General features: G+C 37.5%; 1 protein-coding gene across 1 annotated transcript in view; it reads left to right on the top strand.

Annotated features, from left to right (window-relative positions):
• The window catches only part of PIK3C2G (phosphatidylinositol-4-phosphate 3-kinase catalytic subunit type 2 gamma), a 444386-nt gene that overhangs the window by 39284 nt on the left and 382811 nt on the right, over positions 1-22291 (top strand). The window contains exons 5-7 of the mRNA XM_052640675.1: positions 7734-7836; positions 17977-18047; positions 21282-21345. Of these exons, the coding sequence (XP_052496635.1) occupies positions 7734-7836; positions 17977-18047; positions 21282-21345 (238 nt within the window). The remainder of the gene's footprint in view (positions 1-7733; positions 7837-17976; positions 18048-21281; positions 21346-22291) is intronic.

Below are 22291 nucleotides of genomic sequence, written 5' to 3'. Positions count from 1 at the left end.
GTCCTCTTCAAAAATTAAATCTATTTTAAAAATGCTTTAGCTAGTTCCATTACAATTAGTATTAATTTATTCTTTAAACATTTGATTATAAGTTGGGGTTGCCTGTAATTCAAATAAAAATCAAACTATTAATTGGCAGGGTAAAAAGACTAGGTAATATTGTATAAAGTTTAACGTAATAGATTATACTCATTAGCAGTGAAAGCCCAGTTGCCTATATTCCTGGGGGAGAAAATGAGTCTTTTCATTCTCAATAAAATTAAAGGTTTTGTTTAGCAAACTTGAACAAATTGATTAGTTTCAGTGCATTCAGAACAGCCTAAGAATTATAGTACTATAATTTAGTCTATTATAATTTTTGAGACTTACTTTGAGAAAAAAAAAAAAAGATTAAAGTGCATTTCTCTTTTACATATTTGCTTTCCTCATAAAATCACAGAAGCATGTCAGGGCACGGAAAGAACATGTCATAACTCTGAGATCTCTCACAAAATAATGAAAACATGTTCTCTTAATAAACCATCCATTAAGAGTATTCTAAGTTACTTCTGTTTAGTGTTGAATCTCCTTCAAAGTACCCTTCCAAACATTTTTAAATGAATTTTTGTTGCTATCTTTAATAAACAGTAAAGTTCAGTTCAGTCACTCAGTCATGTCCGACTCTTTGCGACTCCATGAACCGCAGCATGTCAGGCCTCCGTGTCCGTCACCAACTCCCGGAGTTTACCCAAACTCATGTCCATTGAGTCAGTGATGCCATCCAACCATCTCATCCTCTGCTGTCCCCTTCTTCTCCTGCCTTCAGTCTTTCCCAACATCAGGGTCTTTTCAAATGAGTCAGCTCTTCACATTGGGTGGCAAAGTATTGCAGTTTCAGCTTCAGCATCAGTCCTTCCAATGAACACCCTGGAATGAGCTCCTTTAGGATGGACTGGTTGGATCTCCCAAAGGATCTCAAGAGTCTTCTCCAACACCACAGTTCAAAAGCATCAATTCTCCAGTGCTCAGCTTTGTTTATAGTCCAACTCTCACATCCATACATGACAACTGGAAAAACCATAGCCTTGACCAGATGGACCTTTGTTGAAAACGTAATGTCTCTGCTTTTTAATATGCTGTGTAGCTTGGCCATAACTTTCCTTCCATGAAGTAAGAGCCTTTTAATTTCATGGCTGCAATCACCATCTGCAGTGATTTTGGAGCCCAGAAAAATAAAGTCAGCCACTGTTTCCACTGTTTCCCCATCTATTTGCCATGTAGTGATGGGACCAGATGCCATGATCTTCGTTTTCTGAATGTTGAGCTTTAAGCCAAAGTTTTCACTCTCCACTTTCACTTTCATCAAAAGTCTTCTTAGTTCTTCACTTTCTGCCATAAGGGTGGTGTCATCTGCATATCTGAGGTTATTGATATTTCTCCCAGCAATCTTGATTCCAGCTTGTGCTTCTTCCAGCCCAGTGTTTCTCATGATGAACTCTGCATATAAGTTACATAAGCAGGGTGACAATATACAGCCTGATGTACTCCTTTTCCTTTCCTATTTGGAACCTGTCTATTGTTCCATGTCCAGTTCTAACTGTTGCTTTCTGACTTGCATACAGGTTTCTCAAGAGACAGGTCAGGTGGTCTGGTATTCCCATCTCTTTCAGAATTTTGCACAATTTATTGTGATCCACACAGTCAAAGGCTTTGACATAGTTAATAAAGCAGAAAGAGATGTTTTTCTGGAATTCTCTTGCTTTTTTGATGATTCAGCGAATGTTAGCAATTTGATCTCTGGTTCCTCTGCCTTTTCGAAAACCAGCTTGAACATCTGGAAGTTCACAGTTCATGTATTGCTGAAGCCTGGCTTGGAGAATTTTGAGCATTACTTTACTAGCATGTGAGATGAGTGCTATTGTGCGGTAGTTTGAGCATTCTTTGGCATTGCCTTTCTTTGGGATTGGAATGAACCGACCTTTTCCAGTCCTGTGGCCACCTCTGAGCTTAAAAATTAGTAAAAATAATATATACAAGCTTGAATTTGATTCTAGCTAGTAACTGTACTAGAACAAATGTCGTACTATGAGAATACTCTATATATACATATACCTTCATTTGAAAGCAATTCCCCAAAGAAAGAGCTTATACTAAATAAAGGTCGTTCATTATTGAAAGAAACATGTAAAATTATATCAACTACTGAGTACAGTAATAGTTTTTATTATTGTTAACATACATAAAAAGGACTGTTTAGTATTTTAAACATGATAGCCCCAAAAGAAGTACCAAATACAAATTCAATTGCTGTTGCTGCTAAGTCAGTTCATTCGTGTCTGACTTTGTTCGACCCATAGACATCAGCCCACCAGGATCCTCTGTCCCTGGGATTCTCCAGGCAAGGATACTGGAGTGAGTTGCCATTTCCTTCTCCAGTGCATGCATGCATGCTAAATCGCTTCAGTTATGTCCCACTCTCTGCGACCCTATGGACAGCAGCCCACCAGTCTCTTCTGTCCACGGGATTCTCCAGGCAAGAATACTGGAGTGGGTTGCCATTTTCTTTTCCAAATTCTTAGCAATATGACATATTTCTGTAACATGAATTAGTTTATTCAGACAAGTCACCTTTACATACAGGGAAAATTTTCGGGCATATTTGTAATGTTTTGTTCTGCTAAGTAACAGTAGATGAATGCAAAGTATACATAAAGCTGCTGAGAGTGACAATACTGTACCAGTGACTGTGACTATTCACCCGGAAAACATGCATTCCCCACCCCCCACCAGCTTGATTTCACAGTCTTGAAAATGCTTATTGAAGAATTCTCCACAATTGTACATTTCACCCTCATCTCTATATTCAGCAGCATCAAGGTTTTCTATATATTCTCTTTCACCAAGTTAAAGACATTTTTAAAAGTCAGGTCTATTTTACTATATACATATTTTTTAATTTTTGAAATTAAATGTGTCTTTTAAGACCATGCTAGTGTTCTGTACTAAGGTGTCTCTGTGAATGCACACAAACACATGAACTCTGCGTAGACCTGTATTGATTTGAGTGGTCTTTTCCAGTCCTATTTTCCCATGAGATGGTTTATTTTTAGCCCAAAGTTTGCAGAACACCTTAATTCCCCCGCCCCATTTTATAAGAAGAAATATGTATATCACATTATAACAGGAAAGCTTAACTCTATAAATAAACTTCATGCGTGCTATATTTACTCCAAATATTTATGTTCTAATTTCTGATCTTAGGTTGTTGAACTCAGTGTCTTTAATTGCAAATGAAAGAGCTGAGCAGAAAAATACTTCCTTTCCAGTTTTTGAGCTCTCTTCTCATGTAAAATCATTCCCATAATTAAAATAATTATTTATCTTCAGAATTGGATTAATACATTAGAGTGAAAATGCAAATCTACCCGCAGCCCACCAAAATTCTCATGTAAGGACAGGAAAAAATATTAATAATAAAACTGCTGGTAAAACAAGAAAGAGTGATAAGATGGAAAGGACAGAAAGATCACAAGGGGATTGTAGAGCTCCCAGGTAAATGTCAAAAGACTTTTAAAATAGAAGGGACTTGGGACATTTGTTTGACAACTTTATAAAAAATAGATAATTTCCTAAGGAATCATGAATTTTCAAAATTAGCTCAAGGAGAAGTATAAATGTGAAACAGAACAAAGAACAGTGGGGAGTAGAAAATGTAGTTTTAGGCAAATTGCATCAAACCTTGGGGGAATAGATAATTCTCAATTATACAAACTGTGCCAGGACAGAGAATAAGATGTATGCACTTTATAAAGATAGATTAATAGTAACGTCTAAAACAAATAAATATTAACACAAACATTAAGATTATAGGCCAATTTAGATTTTCCTATATACAAACAGAGACTTTAAAAAATTGAAAATTAAAGTACTCAAGAATGTAAAAATAATTATACATAGAAAAAGTCTATTGATACAATTAATATATTAATACACTCAAGGAAAAAAAGATCCTTGCAATATGATGTACTCAGTGAATGCAAAAAACTCATTAAATAAAATTTGAACCTTTTCATAATTAAAAAAAATAATTAACAAAATAGGCAACGAAAGTATAGACCAGGAATGCAGCAGATACCATATCTGTTAATCATCTGATGCATTCTCCATACAGTCAAGAAAAAGAAAAGGATACCTATTTTCATTGCTACTACTCAAAAGTCTGCCAAGCATCCTAGCCATCACAATAGAATAAAAAATCAAAAGGAAGCTTTTTGCTTTTGGAAGGTAATAAAATTGCATTTTAAAAGAATATAGCTTTCTACTTAAAAAATCCAAAAAATTCAACTGAAAAACTTTCAGGTATTACAACAGGAGTCCATAAGAAAAATCAACAAATAAACTCAATTAATAAATATTATGGAAAAAATCTTTGATTTGTAATAGAACAGAAACTATAAAATATCTTGCAAAAGGCATACTTCTAAAATCTACTTGGAAGAAAACTATCATTTTACTCAAAGGTATAGAAGAGAATCAGATTGCATGTAGAAATATATTATCCTTGGAAGAATTCAATGTTATACAAAGGCCAACTCTTCTTATAAATTCCATAAATGAAATATAAGTCAACACTATATTAGAATTTCTCTTTAATACTACCACACTAATTTCAAAATTGTTCTGAAAGAGAAATCATGGAAAGATAATATAATTTTTTAAAATTGTTACTTTTATTTATTTCTAAACTTCAAAATATGCTAGAAAATTAAATAATTGAAGCAATTTGGTACTGGACAGGAATAAATATATGGATTCATGAAGTATTTAGAGTTGAGAAATATTGGATATTTATGAAAATTATTCATGTGTTAAATGCAAAAGGTCAGAGATAAAAAAAAAAAAAAAGTCCTTGCTAGTTTAAGAATATTTGGGCAAATTGTTATTATATTGAAAAAAATGTCTAAAATTGGAGCTGTAAATCCCTCTTTACTCAACAAATACATTCCAGATAGATCATTAAAACCACTACTGCTGAATTAAGTGTGGAGGAAACAACTTCAAAAGATTAGAATAATAAGCACAGGAATCTAAATCAATTCTCCATTCAGGTTGGAAGCTGGAGCTGAAAATTAAAGATAATTATAGATTTGTTTTATGCCAGAAGACACAAAATTGTAATCAACAGATGCTTCATCCTATATCAACAATTTTATTCTAGCATGAAGACTTTGGTTATTGAGAGGCTATTTTTAGCTTAAAAATAAAGTATATTAAGATATCTTTTTATAATTTCCATTTCTAACTTTTTGCATCAACTGATCTACTATATTTTTATTGCATCCAGTAAATTATAAAAGAATCTGGAAAAAAATTGAAATGATCTCTTTTTGGGCAACCGTAGTATTATGAAATAGAAATGAAGTCATATTAAGCTCTAAGATTTATTTGAGAATGTGATATAAATTATGATTAAACTGATGTTGAAGTGGAAAAGATTTAAGATATGTTTTATTTTAAAAAATAGTTAACCAGTAGAAGATTAAAATTATTTGTGTCTTCTAAGCTTCTAAAGATAGAGGAAAAAGAGTTTCAGGGTTCAAATAATCCCAAAGAATAAAGGGAAAAATTTTAAAACAAATATGTTTAATATAAACCTACAATAACACAGCAGATGGTTTTGCTATGAATGGAATTGTTTAAATTTTCTGATCAAGAAGCAAAGTCTCAGGAATTCCTTGACGTTCCATTGCTTGGTACTCTGTGCTTCCACTGCAGGGGGCAAGAGTTTGATTCCCAGATTGGGAAATTAAGATCCTGAGTACCATGCGACATGCCAGAAACAAAAAAGTCAGTGTCCAAAAATAAATTAAAAGAAATTTAGCTACAAGTTAGAGGCACAGCTAAAATAAAAATGATCTTATTTTTAACATAAATGTATGTGTGCTTGACCATTTATCTCAGCCTATTTTCTTTTTTTTAAGTGCAATAAACTCTTGTTAACTATTGTTTTGGACAAAAGGAAAGAAAATAATTTTAAGATTTTTTTATTGTCCACAATTTAGTATAATTCAAATGTTTTTCCTGAGAATATATTCCTATAACTTTTTTTTTTAAAGAAAATATTTATAGGGGAAAAAATTCCTTCCAAAATCTGAAAATTACCCAGACCTTACCCCTCTCCTCACCACACTTGAGGCAAAGATAAGGGAAGAACTAGGGCTGACTTTTAGAAGGGAGTTGAACTGACATATTTAGCAAATAAATATACAGAATTTTCAGTTAAACTCGAATTTTAAAAATTTCCATTTTTCTTAGTGTATGTTTCAAACATACTTAGACTAAAAATGTTAATTCATTGTTATCTGAAATTCATCTTTATTGGTCATCTATTTTCTCTGGCAAGCCTAGTGAGGGACATACATACAAGTGGGTGAAATAGGCAGTTCAAGAAAGCAGTAGCCATATCTTAGGCTGAATTCACTGCACTGGGATCCAGGGTCCAGACTTCAACACACTGAGGAAAGGAAGCTTTGAAAGCAAGATGGGTCACTACTCTTAAAGTGGTTCCCAAAATAGGAAGAGGAACTTCAGAGGAATTTCAGAAGTATAAGCATGAAAAAAAAAAAAAAAAAAAAGTTGGGGTTGGAGGAAGTGAAAAGACAAACCTGAGTATATGTGATAGAATACGAGAATAGCCCTTGGAGGAAGACAGAAATCAATGATTCCAGAAACTCAGGGAATACACTGGCCATGTTTTATGTCTAGATTCACAGTAGAAACAATCCAAGGAACAATATAAGAGCCCTATGGATAGCAATAGGTTGTTTTGTTCATTATTTCATCTGTGATTAGGAAATATTTAGAGAGAGAGAGAGGGAGGAAGGAAGGATGGAAGGAAGAAAGGAAGGGAGGGAGGAAAACAAAATAAAATTACACCATTAAAAATGTCTGAAATGTGTAATATTTTTATTTAATCTGCTTATCAAGCCTTTGACGTAGACATTAATATCCCAACTCTAAAGGAAAAATATTGTGTTTCAGATAGTTTAATTGGCCTAAGGTCAAAGAACTAGTATATCTGTCTCTAAACTTGTGATATTTCTACCACAAGGCTCTGCTTCCTTGTTACAGTGATCCCCACATACATTTTGTGGCATCAATTAGACCTCCCAGAAGCATGCTGTGGTCAGCTTTGAGATGGCCGGATAAAACTAACTCTGAATATGGATTCTTTATCATATCCATTCTAAAGGTGTCTAGTCATTTTTTCTAACAATGAATTTGAAAATAAGTATATCTTGCCTTTAAAACTGAATATGAGGAGACATGTCTCTATACGTCTACATACACATGCACACTAGAGATAGACAGATAGATAGACAGATAGTTAAGGCACAGTCGTTCAGTTGTGTCTGACTCCTTGCAACTTTATGAACTGTAGCCTGCCAGGCTCTTCTGTCCAAGGAGTTACCAAGCAAGAATACTGGACTGGGCTGCCATTTCTTCCTCCAGGAGGGATCTTTCTGACCCAGGAATCAAACCCATGTCTCCTGCATTGGCAGGCAGATTCTTTACCACTGAGCCACCTGGAAAACCATGATAGAGAGGTAGACAGACAGAAAACTAAAGATACATTTAAACTTTTATCAGACTAAGTTCTAAAAATAAGATAAAATGACATAGAGTCAGGGGGGAAAACATACACTGGGGGAATAGTAAGAGAATAATTATGTTCATTTTTTTTTCTCTTTCAGTGATCACTATTTGGGAAGCCACAGAATATTTCAGAAAAATAAATCCGTTATTCAACTTCATCTACAGAAAAAGAGAGACACTCCAGGAACATTATCTCGAAAGGTGAGACTTTCTTAGCATTGGCATCATTGGCATCAGTTAGCAAATGGGTTCTTTAAGGACAGTGTTCCCATTGTTATGGATTGTTGCCATTTTGGGATTACATGGCTTAATGAATATGTATTTATTTGAGTATATTTACTGAAACATAATGAAATATATGTCCATATGTCTATTAACAATTTGGACTAAAGCAATTACATGTACAGCGTACTGCAACCTCAGTATAATAAATCAACTGGTTTCTTGAAAAGTCATTTATGAGTAACTTATTAATGTTATCATGTTCATATAAGAATCCATAGTAAATGAATGGGACAGAAAATGTGATGGGGAAACCATTGAAGGGAGCAAAATAACACAACTCTTGCTCTATTTGAAGACAATGGTGGTATCAACACAGTTTAAATCAGGACAGATTAATATTTATAATATATATAAAAAACTCCTTAGAAAGGAATTACTGTGCTTTAATGACAGATTCATGCTGTTAGATATAAATTTTATTCCCTGTGTGATGTCTTGAGTTACATCAAGCCCAAATTGCACAGTATGCAGTGACCTTTGATTTTTAGCAGTTTTTATCTATAGAATCTTCCAATTACCTACTTTAAGCAAAACTCCCATCACTGTCATTTACCTCAGATGACAGATTTCCAATGCATGACTTTTTTTCCTAGTTTGGGGTGCTTCATCATAAAAAGTGTCAGGTAGTGCATTAGTTTGCAATATATCTATGTGGAACATAACATAATGAGGCCAAAAGAGAGTTGTTTAGAAATATCTTTTGGAACTCATACCCAACTCAGCATTGATGGCTCCAGGGCTATGCATCTGAAATCTCCACAAAGAAGCATTATAAAGTCACTAATACCGTTAATATTAATAAACCTAAGTGTCTTCAAATTGTCCTCGGTGTTGATGAGAAAGCTGAAATTATCATGCTTCATTTCAACAGGGGGAGGAGAAAATGTATAATCCTAACTCCTACTCTTATTTAGAAGCTGAATAATTGTTAAAAAGAATGTCACTGGTAGTAATTCACAAATCACTAACATTTCAGTTTCATGTAAATTAAAGTTTATACTTAAATGCATATAACTCCACTACTTTGATATAATATGTCCTGAACATGTATTTTATACCTGAAACTTTAACATTTACATCACATTTACTGTTTACAACAATTCCATGTGTCAATAAGGAGACTGATCCCAAGGAACTCATGACCTTTCTCAGGTCACATTCATGGAACTAGTAAGACTTGGATCTGAGCCCAGTCAGTGAGTCTCCACTGAGAATTTATGGGATATACTCAAACGTTTTAGATGTGGGTGTCAGAGCAATTAGTCAAAAGTCTACCTTTATGTTTTTTTGGCTTTGTTTTGTTTTCCACAGCTGTACCCACATATCCCAAAGCCTGGGCCATGACAGGGTATTTAATGATAATTAACCACATTTAGTATATATTAGGTGCCAGGCACTGTTATTAGTGCTCTACATGTATTAATTCATAGCAGCCCCAAAGCAAACACTATAGAATGTTAGACTATATGATATTGTAGTCTTTTTTTAAACTTTTAAAAATAATATTATTTACTTATTTTGGTTGTGCTGGGTTTTCACTGCTCTGTGGGTTTTTCTCTAGGTGCGGCAAGTGGGTTTTGGTGCACAGGCTTCTCATTGTCCGGAGCACGCACTCTCGGGCATTACGGCTTCAGTAGCTGTGACTCCCAGGCACTGCAGCACAGGCTCACTAGTTGTGGGGCATGGGCTTAGTTGCTCTGTGGTCTGCACCATCTTCCCAGTTCAGGGACCAAATATCCATCTCCTGCACTGGCAGGCGGATTCTTTACCGCTGAGCCACTAGGGAAGTTCTAAAGGTTTTTTTTGATGTGGACCTTTTTTTTTTTTTTTTTTTTTTTAATTCAACTCCCCTCAGTTGTCTGTCTGGCTCTTTCTGCCTCTTTTTTTTTAATATAAATTTTTTTATTTTAATTGGAGGTTAATTACTTTACAATATTGTATTGTTTTTGCCATACATCAACATGTATCCACGACAGACTTTATTGAATTTGTTACAGCATTACCTTTCTTTTTTCAGTTTTTTGGTCACAAGGCATGTGGGCTCTTAGCTCTCCAATCAGGGGTCAAATCGACATCCCCTGCATTGGAAGGCAAAGTCTTAAACATTAGACCACCCTAACGTTAGTTAAGACATTCATACATTTCAAAAACTTACTCATGATATTGAAAATATTAGAGTCTGGACACTGGTGTGTTATGTCAACATGATGCATATGTTGCACTCTGATATATCACACTTTTTGTTATGAAATTTTAGTACCCATCAAGTAGGTTAAATTATAATTTCACTTGAAAATCTTATAGGTGAAAAAAATAAAAACTAATTGCCTGGTTTTATAAAATCCTCTTTGAGGACTAGATAAGCATGTTAATTAATTTAATATAACTGGATATAACTGAGAGAGTTTAAGAGTTTGCAATCCTTCTTCATTGTCTGAATGGCTATATTTAAAATAAATGGCCCATGATTCTTTTTCTTTTATAAATCTATGCTAAGCAAATGGTGAATGGTCTTCTATCTTAATTCTGTTATTAAAATGATGCCAAAATTCTCTATGATTTTCATAATTTCAGCTGTATGCTAAACATTGTGAATAATTAAATTTTCTTTCTACTTAAACAACATAAAAGTGGCTTGACAATATTCTTTCTATGTAATATTGGAACTATAATGATCAGTTCAGTTCAGTTCAGTCGCTCAGTTGTGTCCAACTCTTTGCGACCCCATGAATCGCAGCATGCCAGGCCTCCCTGTCCATCACCATCTCCCGGAGTTCACTCAAATCACGTCCACTGAGTCAGTGATGCCATCCAGCCATCTCATCCTCTGTCGTCCCCATCTCCTCCTGCACCCCATCCCTCCCAGCATCAGAGTTTTTTCCAATGAGTCAACTCTTTGCATGAGGTGGCGAAAGTATTAGTTTCAGCTTTAGCATCATTCCTTCCAAAGAAATCCCAGGGCTAATCTCCTTCAGAATGGACTGGTTGGATCTTTGCAGTCCAAGGGACTCTCAAGAGTCTTTTCCAACACCACAGTTCAGAACCATAAATTCTTCAACGCTCAGACTTCTTCACAGCCTAACTCTCACATCCATACATGACCACAGGAAAAACCATAGCCTTGGAGAAGACTCTTGAGAGCCCCTTGGACTGCAAGGAGATCCAACCAGTCCATTCTGAAGGAGATCAGTCCTGAGATTTTTTTGGAAGGAATGATGCTAAAGATGAAGCTCCAGTACTTTGGCCACCTCATGCAAAGAGTTGACTCATTGGAAAAGACTCTGATGCTGGGAGGGATTGGGGGCAGGAGGAGAAGGGGACGACTGAGGATGAGATGGCTGGATGGCATCACAGACTCGATGGACATGAGTCTGAGTGAACTCCGGGAGATGGTGATGGACAGGGAGGCCTGGCATGCTGCGATTCATGGGGTCGCAAAGAGTCAGACACGACTGAGCGACTGAACTGAACTGAACTGACTAGACGGACCTTAGTCAGCAAAGTAATGTCTCTGCTTTTCAATATACTATCTAGGTAGGTCATAACTTTTCTTCCAAGGAGCAAGCGTCTTTTAATTTCATTGCTGTAGTCACCATCTGCAGTGATTTTGGAGCCCCCAAAAATAAAGTCTGACACTATTTCCACTGTTTTCCCATCTATTTCCCATGAAGTGATGGAACCGGATGCCATGATCTTCGTTTTCTGAATGTTGAGCTTTAGGCCAACTTTTTCACTCTCCAATTTCACTTTCATCAAGAGGATTTTAGTTTCTTTTCACATTCAGCCATAAAGCTAGTGTCATCTTCATATCTGAGGTTATTGAGATTTCTTCCAGCAATCTTGATTCCAGCTTGTGTTTCTTCCAGTCCAGCGTTTCTCATGATGTACTCTGCATAGAAGTTAAAAAAAAGCAGGGTGACAATATACAGCCTTGACGTACTCCTTTCCCTATTTGGAACCAGTCGGTTCCATGTCCTGTTCTAACTGTTGCTTCCTGACCTGCATACAGCTTTCTCAAGAGGCAGGTCAGGTGGTCTGGTATTCCCATCTCTTGAAGAATTTTCCACAGTTTATTGTGATCCACACAGTCAAAGGCTTTGGCATAGTCAGTAAAGCAGAAATAGATGTTTTTTCTGGACCTCTCTTGCTTTTTTGAATATCCAGTGGGTGTTGGCCATTTGGTCTCTGGTTCCTCTGCCTTTTCTAAAACCAGCTTGAACATCAGGGAGTTCACGGTTCATGTATTGCTGAAGCCTGGCTTGGAGAATTTTGAGCATTACTTTACTAGCATGTGAGATGAGTGCAACTGTGTGGTAGTTTGAGCATTCTTTGGCATTGCCTTTCTTAGGGATTGGAATGGAAACTGACCTTTTCCAGTCCTGTGGCCACTGCTGAGTCTTCCAAATTTGCTGGCATATTGAGTGCATCACTTTCACAGCATCATCTCTCAGGATTTGAAACAGCTCAACTGGAATTCCATCACCTCCACTAGCTTTATTTGATCTGATCTTGGTGTTGACTATCTGGTGATGTCCATGTGTTGAATCTTCTCTTGTGTTGTTGGAAGAGGATGTTTCCTATGACCAGTGCATTCTCTTGGCAAAGTTCTATTAGTCTTTGCCCTGCTTCACTCTGCATTCCAAGGCCAAATTTGCCTGTTACTCCAGGTGTTTCCTGACTTCCTACTTTTGCATTCCAGTCCCCTATAATGAAAAGGACATCTTTTTTGGGTGTCAGTTCTAAAAGGTCTTGTAGGTCTTCATAAAACCGTTCAACTTCAGTTTCTTCGGTGTTACTGGTTGGGGCATAGACTTGGATTACTGTGATATTGAATGGTTTGCCTTGGAGACAAACAACGATCATTCTGTCGTTTCTGAGATTGCATCCAATTACTGCATTTTGGACCCTTCTGTTGACCATGATGGCTACTCCATTTCTTCTGAGGGATTCCTGCCCGCAATAGTAGATATAATGGTCATCTGAGTTAAATTCACCCATTCCAGTCCATTTTAGTTCGCTGATTCCTAGAATGTCAATGTTCACTCTTGCCATCTCTTGTTTGACCACTTCCAATTTGCCTTGATTCATGGACCTAACATTCCAGGTTCCTATGCAATATTGCTCTTTACAGAATTGGACCTTGCTTCTATCACCAGTCACATCCACAGCTGGGTATTGTTTTTGCTTTGGCTTCATCCCTTCATTCTTTCTGGAGTTATTTTCCACTGATCTCCAGTAGCATATTGAGCACCTACTGATGTGGGGAGTTCCTCTTTCAGTATCCTATCATTTTGCCTTTTCATACTGTTCATGGGGTTCTCAAGGCAAGAATACTACAGTGGTTTGCCATTCCCTTCTCCAGTGGACCACATTCTATCAGATCTCTCCACCATGACCCTCCCATCTTGGGTTGCCCCACGGGCATGGCTTGGTTTCATTGAGTTAGACAACGCTGTGGTCCTAGTGTGATTAGATTGACTGGTTTTCTGTGAGTATGGTTTCAGTGTGTCTGCCCTCTGATTCCCTCTTGCAACACCTACCATCTTACTTGGGTTTCCCTTACCTTGGGTGTGGGTTATCTCTTCACGGCTGTTCCAGCAAAGCACTCCTTACCTTACAGCCGCTGCTCCTTACCTTGGACAAGGGGTATCTCCTTACCGCCGCCCTTCCTGACTTTCAACGTGGGATAGCTCCCCTAGGCCCTCCCACGCCCACGCAGTCACTGCTCCTCAGGTTGCTCCTCCCGGCTGCTGCCCCGACCTCGGACGTGGGGTAAATCCTCTCGGCTGAGCTTAGTGAGCCGGGTCACAGCCACACAGTCATTTTATTAAGTTTATTGATACCAACACTGTTCAGGGGATATTTCAGAGTTTTTTGTTTTTTTTTTTTCATTGTAAAAAGCATTACAATAGATGATGGCTTTCTTATTTTAAACTGACTCCTATTATATAGATATATGAAGAAAGTAGGGAAAACCACTAGACCATTCAGGTATGACCTAAATCAAATCCCTTATGATTATACAGTAGAAGTGAGAAATAGATTTAAGGGACTAGATCTGATAGATAGAGTGCCTGATGAACTATGGACTGAGGCTCATGACATTGTAAAGGAGACAGGGATCAAGACAATCTCCATGGAAAATAAATGCAAAGAAGCAAAATGGCTGTCTGGGGAGGCCTTACAAATAGCTGTGAAAGAAGAGAAGTGAAAAGCAAAGGAGAAAAGGAAAGACATAAGCATCTGAATGCAGAGTTCCAGAGAATAGCAAGAAGAGATAAGAAAGCCTTCTTCAGCAATCAATGCAAAGAAATAGAGAAAAACAACAGAATGGGAAAGACTAGAGATCTCTTCAAGAAAACTAGAAATACCAAGGGAAATTTTAATGGCAAAGATGGGTACAATAAAGGACAGAAATGGCATGGACCTAACAGAAGCAGAAGATATTAAGAAGAGGTGGCAAGAATACACAGAAGAACTGTACAAAAAAGATCTTCATGACCCAGATAATCATGATGGTGTGATCACTAATATAGAAACTGACATCCTGGAATGTGAAATCAGGTGGACCTTAGAAAGCATCACTACGAACAAAGCTAGTGGAGGTGATGTAATTGCAGTTCAGCTATTTCAAATCCTGAAGATGATGCTGTGAAAGTGCTGCATTCAATATGCCAGCAAATTTGGAAAACTCAGCAGTGGCCACAGGACTGGAAAAGGTCAGTTTTCATTCCAATCCCTAAGAAAGGCAATGCCAAAGAATGCTCAAACTACCACACAATTGCACTCATCTCACATGCTAGTAAAGTAATGCTCAAAATTCTCCAAGCCAGGCTTCAGCAATACGTGAACCATGAACTTACAGGTGTTCAAGCTGGTTTTAGAAAAGGCAGAGTAACCAGAGATCAAATTGCCAACATCCACTGGATATTCGAAAAAGCAAGAGAGTTCCAGAAAAAACATCTATTTCTGCTTTACTGACTATGCCAAATCCTTTGACTGTGTGGATCACAATAAACTGGAAAGTTCTTCAAGAGATGGGAATACCAGACCACCTGACCTGCCTCTTGAGAAAGCTGTATGCAGGTCAGGAAGCAACAGTTAGAACAGCACATGGAACAACAGACTGGTTCCAAATAGGGAAAGGAGTACGTCAAGGCTGTATATTGTCACCCTGCTTATTTAACTTATATGCAGAGTACATCATGAGAAACACTGGGCTGGAAGAAGCACAGGCTGGAATCAAGATTGCTGGGAGAAATCTCAATAACCTCAGATATGCAGATGACACCACCCTTTATGGCAGAAAGTGAAGAAGAACTAAAAAGCCTCTAGATGAAAGTTAAAGAGAAAGAGTTGGCTTAAAGCTCAACATTCAGAGAACGAAGGTCACGGCATCTGGTCCCATCACTTCACGGCAAATAGATGGGGAAACAATAGAAATAATGTCAGACTTTATTTTGGGGGGCTCCAAAATCACTGCAGATGGTGACTACAGCAATGAAATTAAAAGACGCTTACTCCTTGGAAGAAAAGTTGTGACCAACTTAGACAGCACATTCAAAAGCAGAGACATTTCTTTGCCAACAAAGGTCCATCTGGTCAAGGCTATGGTTTTTCCAGTGGTCATGTATGGATGTGAGAGTTGGACTGTGAAGAAAGCTGAGTACCAAAGAATTTATGCTTTTGAACTGTGGTGTTGGAGAAGACTCTTGAGATTCCCTTGGACTGCAAGGAGATCCAACCAGTCCATTCTGAAGGTGATCAGTCCTGGGATTACTTTGAAAGAAATGATGCTAAAGCTGTTGACTCATTGGAAAAGACTCTGATGCTGGGAGGGATTGGGGGCAGGAGGAGAAGGGGACGACAGAGGATGAGATTACTGGATGGCATCACTGACCCGATGGATGTGAGTCTGAGTGAACTCCGGGAGATGGTGATGGACAGGGAGACCTGGTGTGCTGCGATTCATGGGGTTGCAAAGAGTCGGACACGACTGAGCAACTTATGAACTGAACTGATGATGATTTAATTCATGTTCCAGGAGATTATTCACAAAACTGGTTGATATTCTTTAGAAATCATCCTAGATTTCAAAATTTTTAAATTCCTGTCTTGATTAGAAATGGCACAAATGATTGAAACTTTTTTTTTATTTTCTTCCTTTATGTCTTTCGGGTCTGATCTAAAGTATTGCCAATATTGTAGATATTAATCATATAATTAAGATTTCTTTATAATTCAAGGAAGCCTTCACAGAATATGTAAAGCTATAGATTTCTGTATGAAAAAAAAGGAAAAAAAATACCTTAGTGTTTTTACTAAAACAAAGGTATGGCTTTTAGCTTTGGAGAAAAGTAAACTGCACAATACATTCCAAGGATACGTGCTCAAATTTCCCTCCAACTCTTTGAGATCCTTTAGATAAATTGTTTTTGTTTTTGTTTTTTCTTTTAAGTGACTATATGAAAAAGGACAATTCCCCTGCCCCAAAAAGTATCTCTGGAAGCCAAGTAAAGTAGCTTTTAAATGAATATGATTATGCTATACCAAAAGATGCAAATATGTCGTATTATTTATATACTGCTTTGGTTTTAACTTCGGAAATAAGTGCAGGTGTGCTCAGTCATGTCCAAGTCCTTGCAACCCTATGGACTGCAGCTCCCCAGGCTCCTCTGTCCATGGGATTTCCCGGGCAAGAATACTGGAGTGGGTTGCCATTTTCTCCTCCAGGGGATATTCCTGACCCAGGGATCAAACCTGCATCTCCCGTGTCTCCTGCATTGCAGTTTGATTCTTTAGCACTGAGCCACCAGGGAAGTCTCTGAAATAAGGCAAATGTCAAAGGTTACAGTTTAAATCTTATTGTATTTTGACTTTAAATTTCTCTTTTTTCCCTTCCCTTTTATTGTCCTTTCCATGCCTGAACTTTAGCTTTATCTACTGCAGAAAAAGAAATTGTCTCAATCACTATCACACTTTCAGATTTCATCAACTAGGAACCTTGGATGTAAAATCCTATACAGTAAGCCTCATGTTGCCAAGTTCCTTAGCATTTCTAATAATACAAAGCCTTCCTTTTTCATATCAGTGACCTTATGCTTTCCGTGTTACTTAGCTTCCTCCCTCTTCCTCACAAAACAAGCCAATATAAAAATTGATTTACCATTGACCTTAAGCCATGTAAAGGTTTTCCTTCTGATGTTTTCTGTCAGAAACTCTAACAGGCAGTTTTAAAATTAGATTGTGTGTGTACTGACATACAAGATTATATGTACCCCAGGCACTAAGGAACTCATTGGGCTATAAAACTTAACGGCTCTGGGTGATGAAAAAGTGCAAAGATGATGGGGTATATTTGCTTCCTCTGCAGACCTGCATAGGATTTTCACAGGTACCCATTTCAGAAGAGTTGATCAAGGAGTTAAGATGAGAGTGCATCTGTGTGAATGCAGAGATGTGGATCAGGGGGCTGCTATTTTAAGATGAGTAGTTTCTGCTCATCTTGGGAGAAAAATACAATGCCATCTGATAACTCCTGTAATTTGTACCTACAGTAGTTGTCTTTCATTAGCATAACTCAATGTTCATGAGATGGAAAGTTACCCTGACATTTTGGTGGCAAGATATGGAAAATCTGAAAAATAGAGGATTCCATTCTGTATCTGCTGGCCAATGTGGCAAGTCGTCAAGTCTTATGCTGCCATGGATCCAAGGCCTAAATGTGAAAAAACATACACGTACATGGGAGAACTGGTGTCAAAACTGCCTTCCTGCTGGGATAAATTCGTATTTGACCTTGGTGGTGGCAGGATGCTTTTCAACTGTCCTTGGGGTTTATCCTCAACCAAAGAGCAGCTTTCCACTTTACTTTTGAAAAGAATGCTTCTACAGTTAAGAAGTGTCTTCTAAGGTCTTTAAAACAAAATATTAAAATGATAAATGAGGGTTATCAAAAGAAGTGAATAAAATGACAGTAGGAAGTTACGGACCTATTTTTATCTGGGATTCATTCCTCTTCACTCTATAAATATTAATATATCCTGCTATCTACAGCATGAAGATGACCACAGTCAGTTTTATCTGAACCAGCTTCTAGAATTTATGCATATCTGGAAAGTATCCAGGTAAGACATTTCGTTTCTGTTCCAAGACTACTTGCTGACTGATTTCTTAAGTGCCAAATCACAATATTTTTCAGTTGATTGTAAAAACTATCCTTTCACTAATACTGTGGAAGCTATTGTACTTTTAATAGATACCTCCCTTTGGCAAATTCTGTTAATAATTATCTATTCTTCACAGTTATTCAGATACGTTTGAAGAGCTGCTAACACCTTCCAGAACAATCTAACATTCATTTAAAAATCTCTCTGCTACCAGTTATTACATTTTCGAGGATTTTTTTTCCTCATTAATTTGGTAATTTTGATTGTGCACATGTCACTAAGCTCTTTGTATCACTGAATTTCCATACTTTGAAAATCACCATCTCCTGCTTTAAATTCCTTTCTGGAACTCCTTGAAAATAATTGGTACATTATAAACAAAGGAGAATGAATTCAAATTGGAAAACTCAAGTGACAGCAAATGAGCATATTCTAATTGAGTCTGATATCTCAACATATGCATGTATTATTTGAAAGAATAGACATATCAAAAAGCTAACCTGGGAGAAGGTATCAGTGCTACAAGGTGAGTTTATCAGGAATTAAAGTTGTTCTGAGCTAAATGAGCAAAAAATGGAGTGTGGGAGGTACGTGTCACAAATTCTCTAAAGCACAGCCTGATATAAAAGTGAGCTAAAATTGTTTTAGTGACTATTAATAATAGCTATCACTTCCTGGAGTTCTAGTACATTTTGCATACATTATCTCATCTAATTCTCCCTTTAACTCCATAACAATACATACTACCTTACTTTGGAATCAAGGAAACTGAACTTCTGAAAGGTTAAATAACTTATCTAGGGCTGATCATTCAGTTTGTTAGTAGGAAGAGTGAAATTAATGCTGTCTGCAATTTGCAAAGGCTACATTCTTTCATTAAAATATCATGTCTTTCTCTTTCCCCCCAGTATTCAGCCTCATACCATAAAATCATAGAATGGGTAAAACTAAGGAGGACTTTTGATATCACTTAATCTAAATTATTATTGTATTACTAATTATATGCTTCAGATAGGTCCCCATCAAAATGGTGTATTAAATCAAAAGTTGTGTTTCAAAATAAATTTATAAGACAACAACTACCACATCAACAAATGCAGAGAAACATCAAATTGGACAAATTCTTTGAAAAGTCTGGAATCCTTGGCAGTCAGAAATTTGTTCTGAACTGTTTGGTGGAGGGCTGTGACTTGTAGGTGGATGCTACCTGGGGCACAGAGAAACAAAAGGAGCCTGTGACTCTTTGGAAAAGACCCTGTGCTAGGAAAGATTGAAAGCAGGAGAAGAAGGGGACAATAGAGGATGAGACGGTTGGATGGCATTGCCCAATCGATGGACATGAGTTTGAGCAAGCACCAGGAGTTGGTGGTGGCAACTGCATGCTGGACTGATATGCTGCAATCCATGGGGTCGCAAAGTCAGACACAACTGAGTGACTGAACTGACTGTGAGACCCATATGATTTATTCCCTAACTTTTCATTGTCAGTAATTTTTAACTGAAGTGTAGTTGACAGACAACATTTCTTCATTCCCTTCCTTCTTTTTGTTGTTCCTCTGATTGGGTGATTGCAAGAAATCTGTCTTTAAGTTTACGGAATCTTCTGCTTGGTAGTTTATCAAATTCTTCAGCTCAGTCTTGTATTCTTAAGCACAAACATTTCTATTTGATTCTTGTGTTTTCTCTTTGCTGAATTTCTCATTTTGTTTCTTGCATTGTTATGCTAAATTCATTAAATTCTTTTTCTGTGTTCCCTTGTGGTTCTCTGAGCATCTTTAGAATAATTATTGTGAGAGCTTTAATCAGACAATTCTTTTATCTCCATTTCTTTGGGGTCAGTTGCTGGAAGTCTACTGTATTCTTTGGGTGGTGTCATATTTCCCTGATTTTTTTGTGATTTTCTAGCTTTATATCCTTGGGTGGGGAAGATCCCCCGGAGAAAGGAATGGCAACTCACTTCAGTATTCTTGCCTGGAGAATCCCAAGGACAGAGGAACCTGGAAGGCTAGAGTCCATGGGGTCACAAAGAGTTGAACATGACTGAGCAACTAACCCTTTCACTGCACACAGCCTTGCATAGCTGCTGAACAGAGGAAGCAGCAGTCACCTCTTCCAGACTGTATGAGCTGGCTTCAGTATGGAAAGACCTTCACTTACTGGCGAGGGTATCCTGAAATGTGCCATAACCCTGGGTGTAGTGGTGCAAGGCACCAAGCACAGAATTGTGAGACAACTCCAGGTCTGGAGCGGGGGAGAAACACAAAGTCTGCTCAGTTCAGGTCACGAGGCTCCACAGCATCCACAGCCATGTGGTCCTTGGCAAGTGCTGTGGGAGGTCTGCAGTGCTGCAGGGGCTGTTGGGATCCTCAGTGGTGCCTCCAGATAGGGACCAGGGCAGACAGCAGTTGCTGCTGGAGCTGGTCATGTACACACACACACCTGGCTGTGAAGACCAGCTGCAATTGCCTGTGTAGCGACAGGGTTGGCTGCAGACACTCAGAGTTGGGCGGGGATCGAACAGGGCTACCTGCTACTATAAAATATATTGGTGTGTTTTTAACATTGTGAATTTGTGTTATACAGTTCATTATTTGATTCAGTTCAGGAGTTTTCAGGACAAATAGGAAGGGAAAGTCAATAACGTTTGGGACAATAATTTTGAATAGTGAAGCCAGAAGAATCTCTGCTCAACTCACATCTGTCCCATATAAGAAGAGATGAAGCTGAAGCATTAAGAGGAGCTTAGGGAAAAAAGCAAAAATATCAGGAAAACACAGAGGTTTGGGGTCAAAAACAACACCACCTATGATAAACATGTCATTAATTCTGAAAGCAATTATCTGCAAATTTTTGCATATTTAATATTTCTTGTTGTATCTGTCATTATCTCCTTATGAATCCCTTTGCAACTGACATTTTGACTTAAAAGTAGTTTCTTATAATGAACAATCTTTGAGAGGTTTGGTTGTCAAAAATTTATTCTGAGTTCTAAGGTTTTTAAATATGCTTGTTGCCTATCAAGTTATACAGAGGTTTTAAGGCAGACATCCAAAATGATAGTTAAAATTACATCAACAGAAATCCTTAAACCACATTTGCTATAGAATCATGGGAAAAGCAAGACTTGTGATAAACTTGCTAAATTTAATGTTTTACCACTCAATTTTAAACAAAGCTCTTTTTTCTTTCCAGACAGTGTCTCTCAACAGTAATCCAAAAATATGACTCCGACCTGAAATACTTATTGAAAACTCAGGTATTAACTTTTGTTACTTACTTAATTGATCCATTAAGCATTTATTACCTACTCTTTTACTAAAACTTTGCACATTTCTGAAGATACAAAGATTTATAAAGCAGAGGATCTACACTTCAATGGCTTTCATTCGATCATAGCGAAACAGACAAGTAACCAGATGTATGTAATAAAGTGTCATGTGTACTGCGAAAGACCTATGTGTATATAGGACACCCAGAAGAGGGTTATCGATTTTACTTATTTGATCTGAGTGTTGAAAAATGAGTGTGTCAGCCAGGGGAGGGGTATGGTGAAGGAAAGTCAGAGAGGTAGGGATAACTTAGAGCAAATAACAGGAATAGAGCAGGTTTATAGACCTGGTTTGAGTCAGAAACTGTATCCTTTTGAAACTCTGGAATGGCTACAATTAAGGTTCAAGGTGAAAGCCTATGAAAAGACCAGATGAAAGGGAGAAGCAGGAATCAAGTTATGTATGGTCTTAAGGACATTTTATGGACAATTTAATGATTTTCTAATTTATCAGCTGATGACATAAAGCCATTATGCAGGGCAGCATAATGACAGATGGGTGACTATAGGACATTTCATTAACCCAAAGAGATGAGGAGGGCATGGACAAAAGCTCTAATATGGGGATGGAGAGAAAGGGACAGATTCATAAAAGGTGAAAATGTGCAATTTACATGATTTGGTGAAAAACCGTGAACAACAGAAAAACACAGTGCCTAGACTATCTACAGATTCCTGGAGGCTGACTGATCACATGGAGACATTAATTAACTAAACAGTGAAGGTAGGAGAAGCTAGCTTGGCAGAGAAAAGAATGGATTCAGTCTAATCGAATGCCTATTAGGCATCCAAGTTGTAATCACCATTGCTGCTGCTGCTGCTGCTGCCGCTAAGTCACTTCAGTCGTGTCCGACTCTGTGCAACCCCATAGATG

This window comes from Budorcas taxicolor, chromosome 5 (assembly GCF_023091745.1).
Source record: "Budorcas taxicolor isolate Tak-1 chromosome 5, Takin1.1, whole genome shotgun sequence".
Classification (NCBI taxonomy): Eukaryota; Metazoa; Chordata; class Mammalia; order Artiodactyla; family Bovidae; genus Budorcas; species Budorcas taxicolor.
The sequence above is the reverse complement of the archived record's forward strand: the minus strand, read 5'-3'. Positions and strand labels throughout refer to the sequence as shown.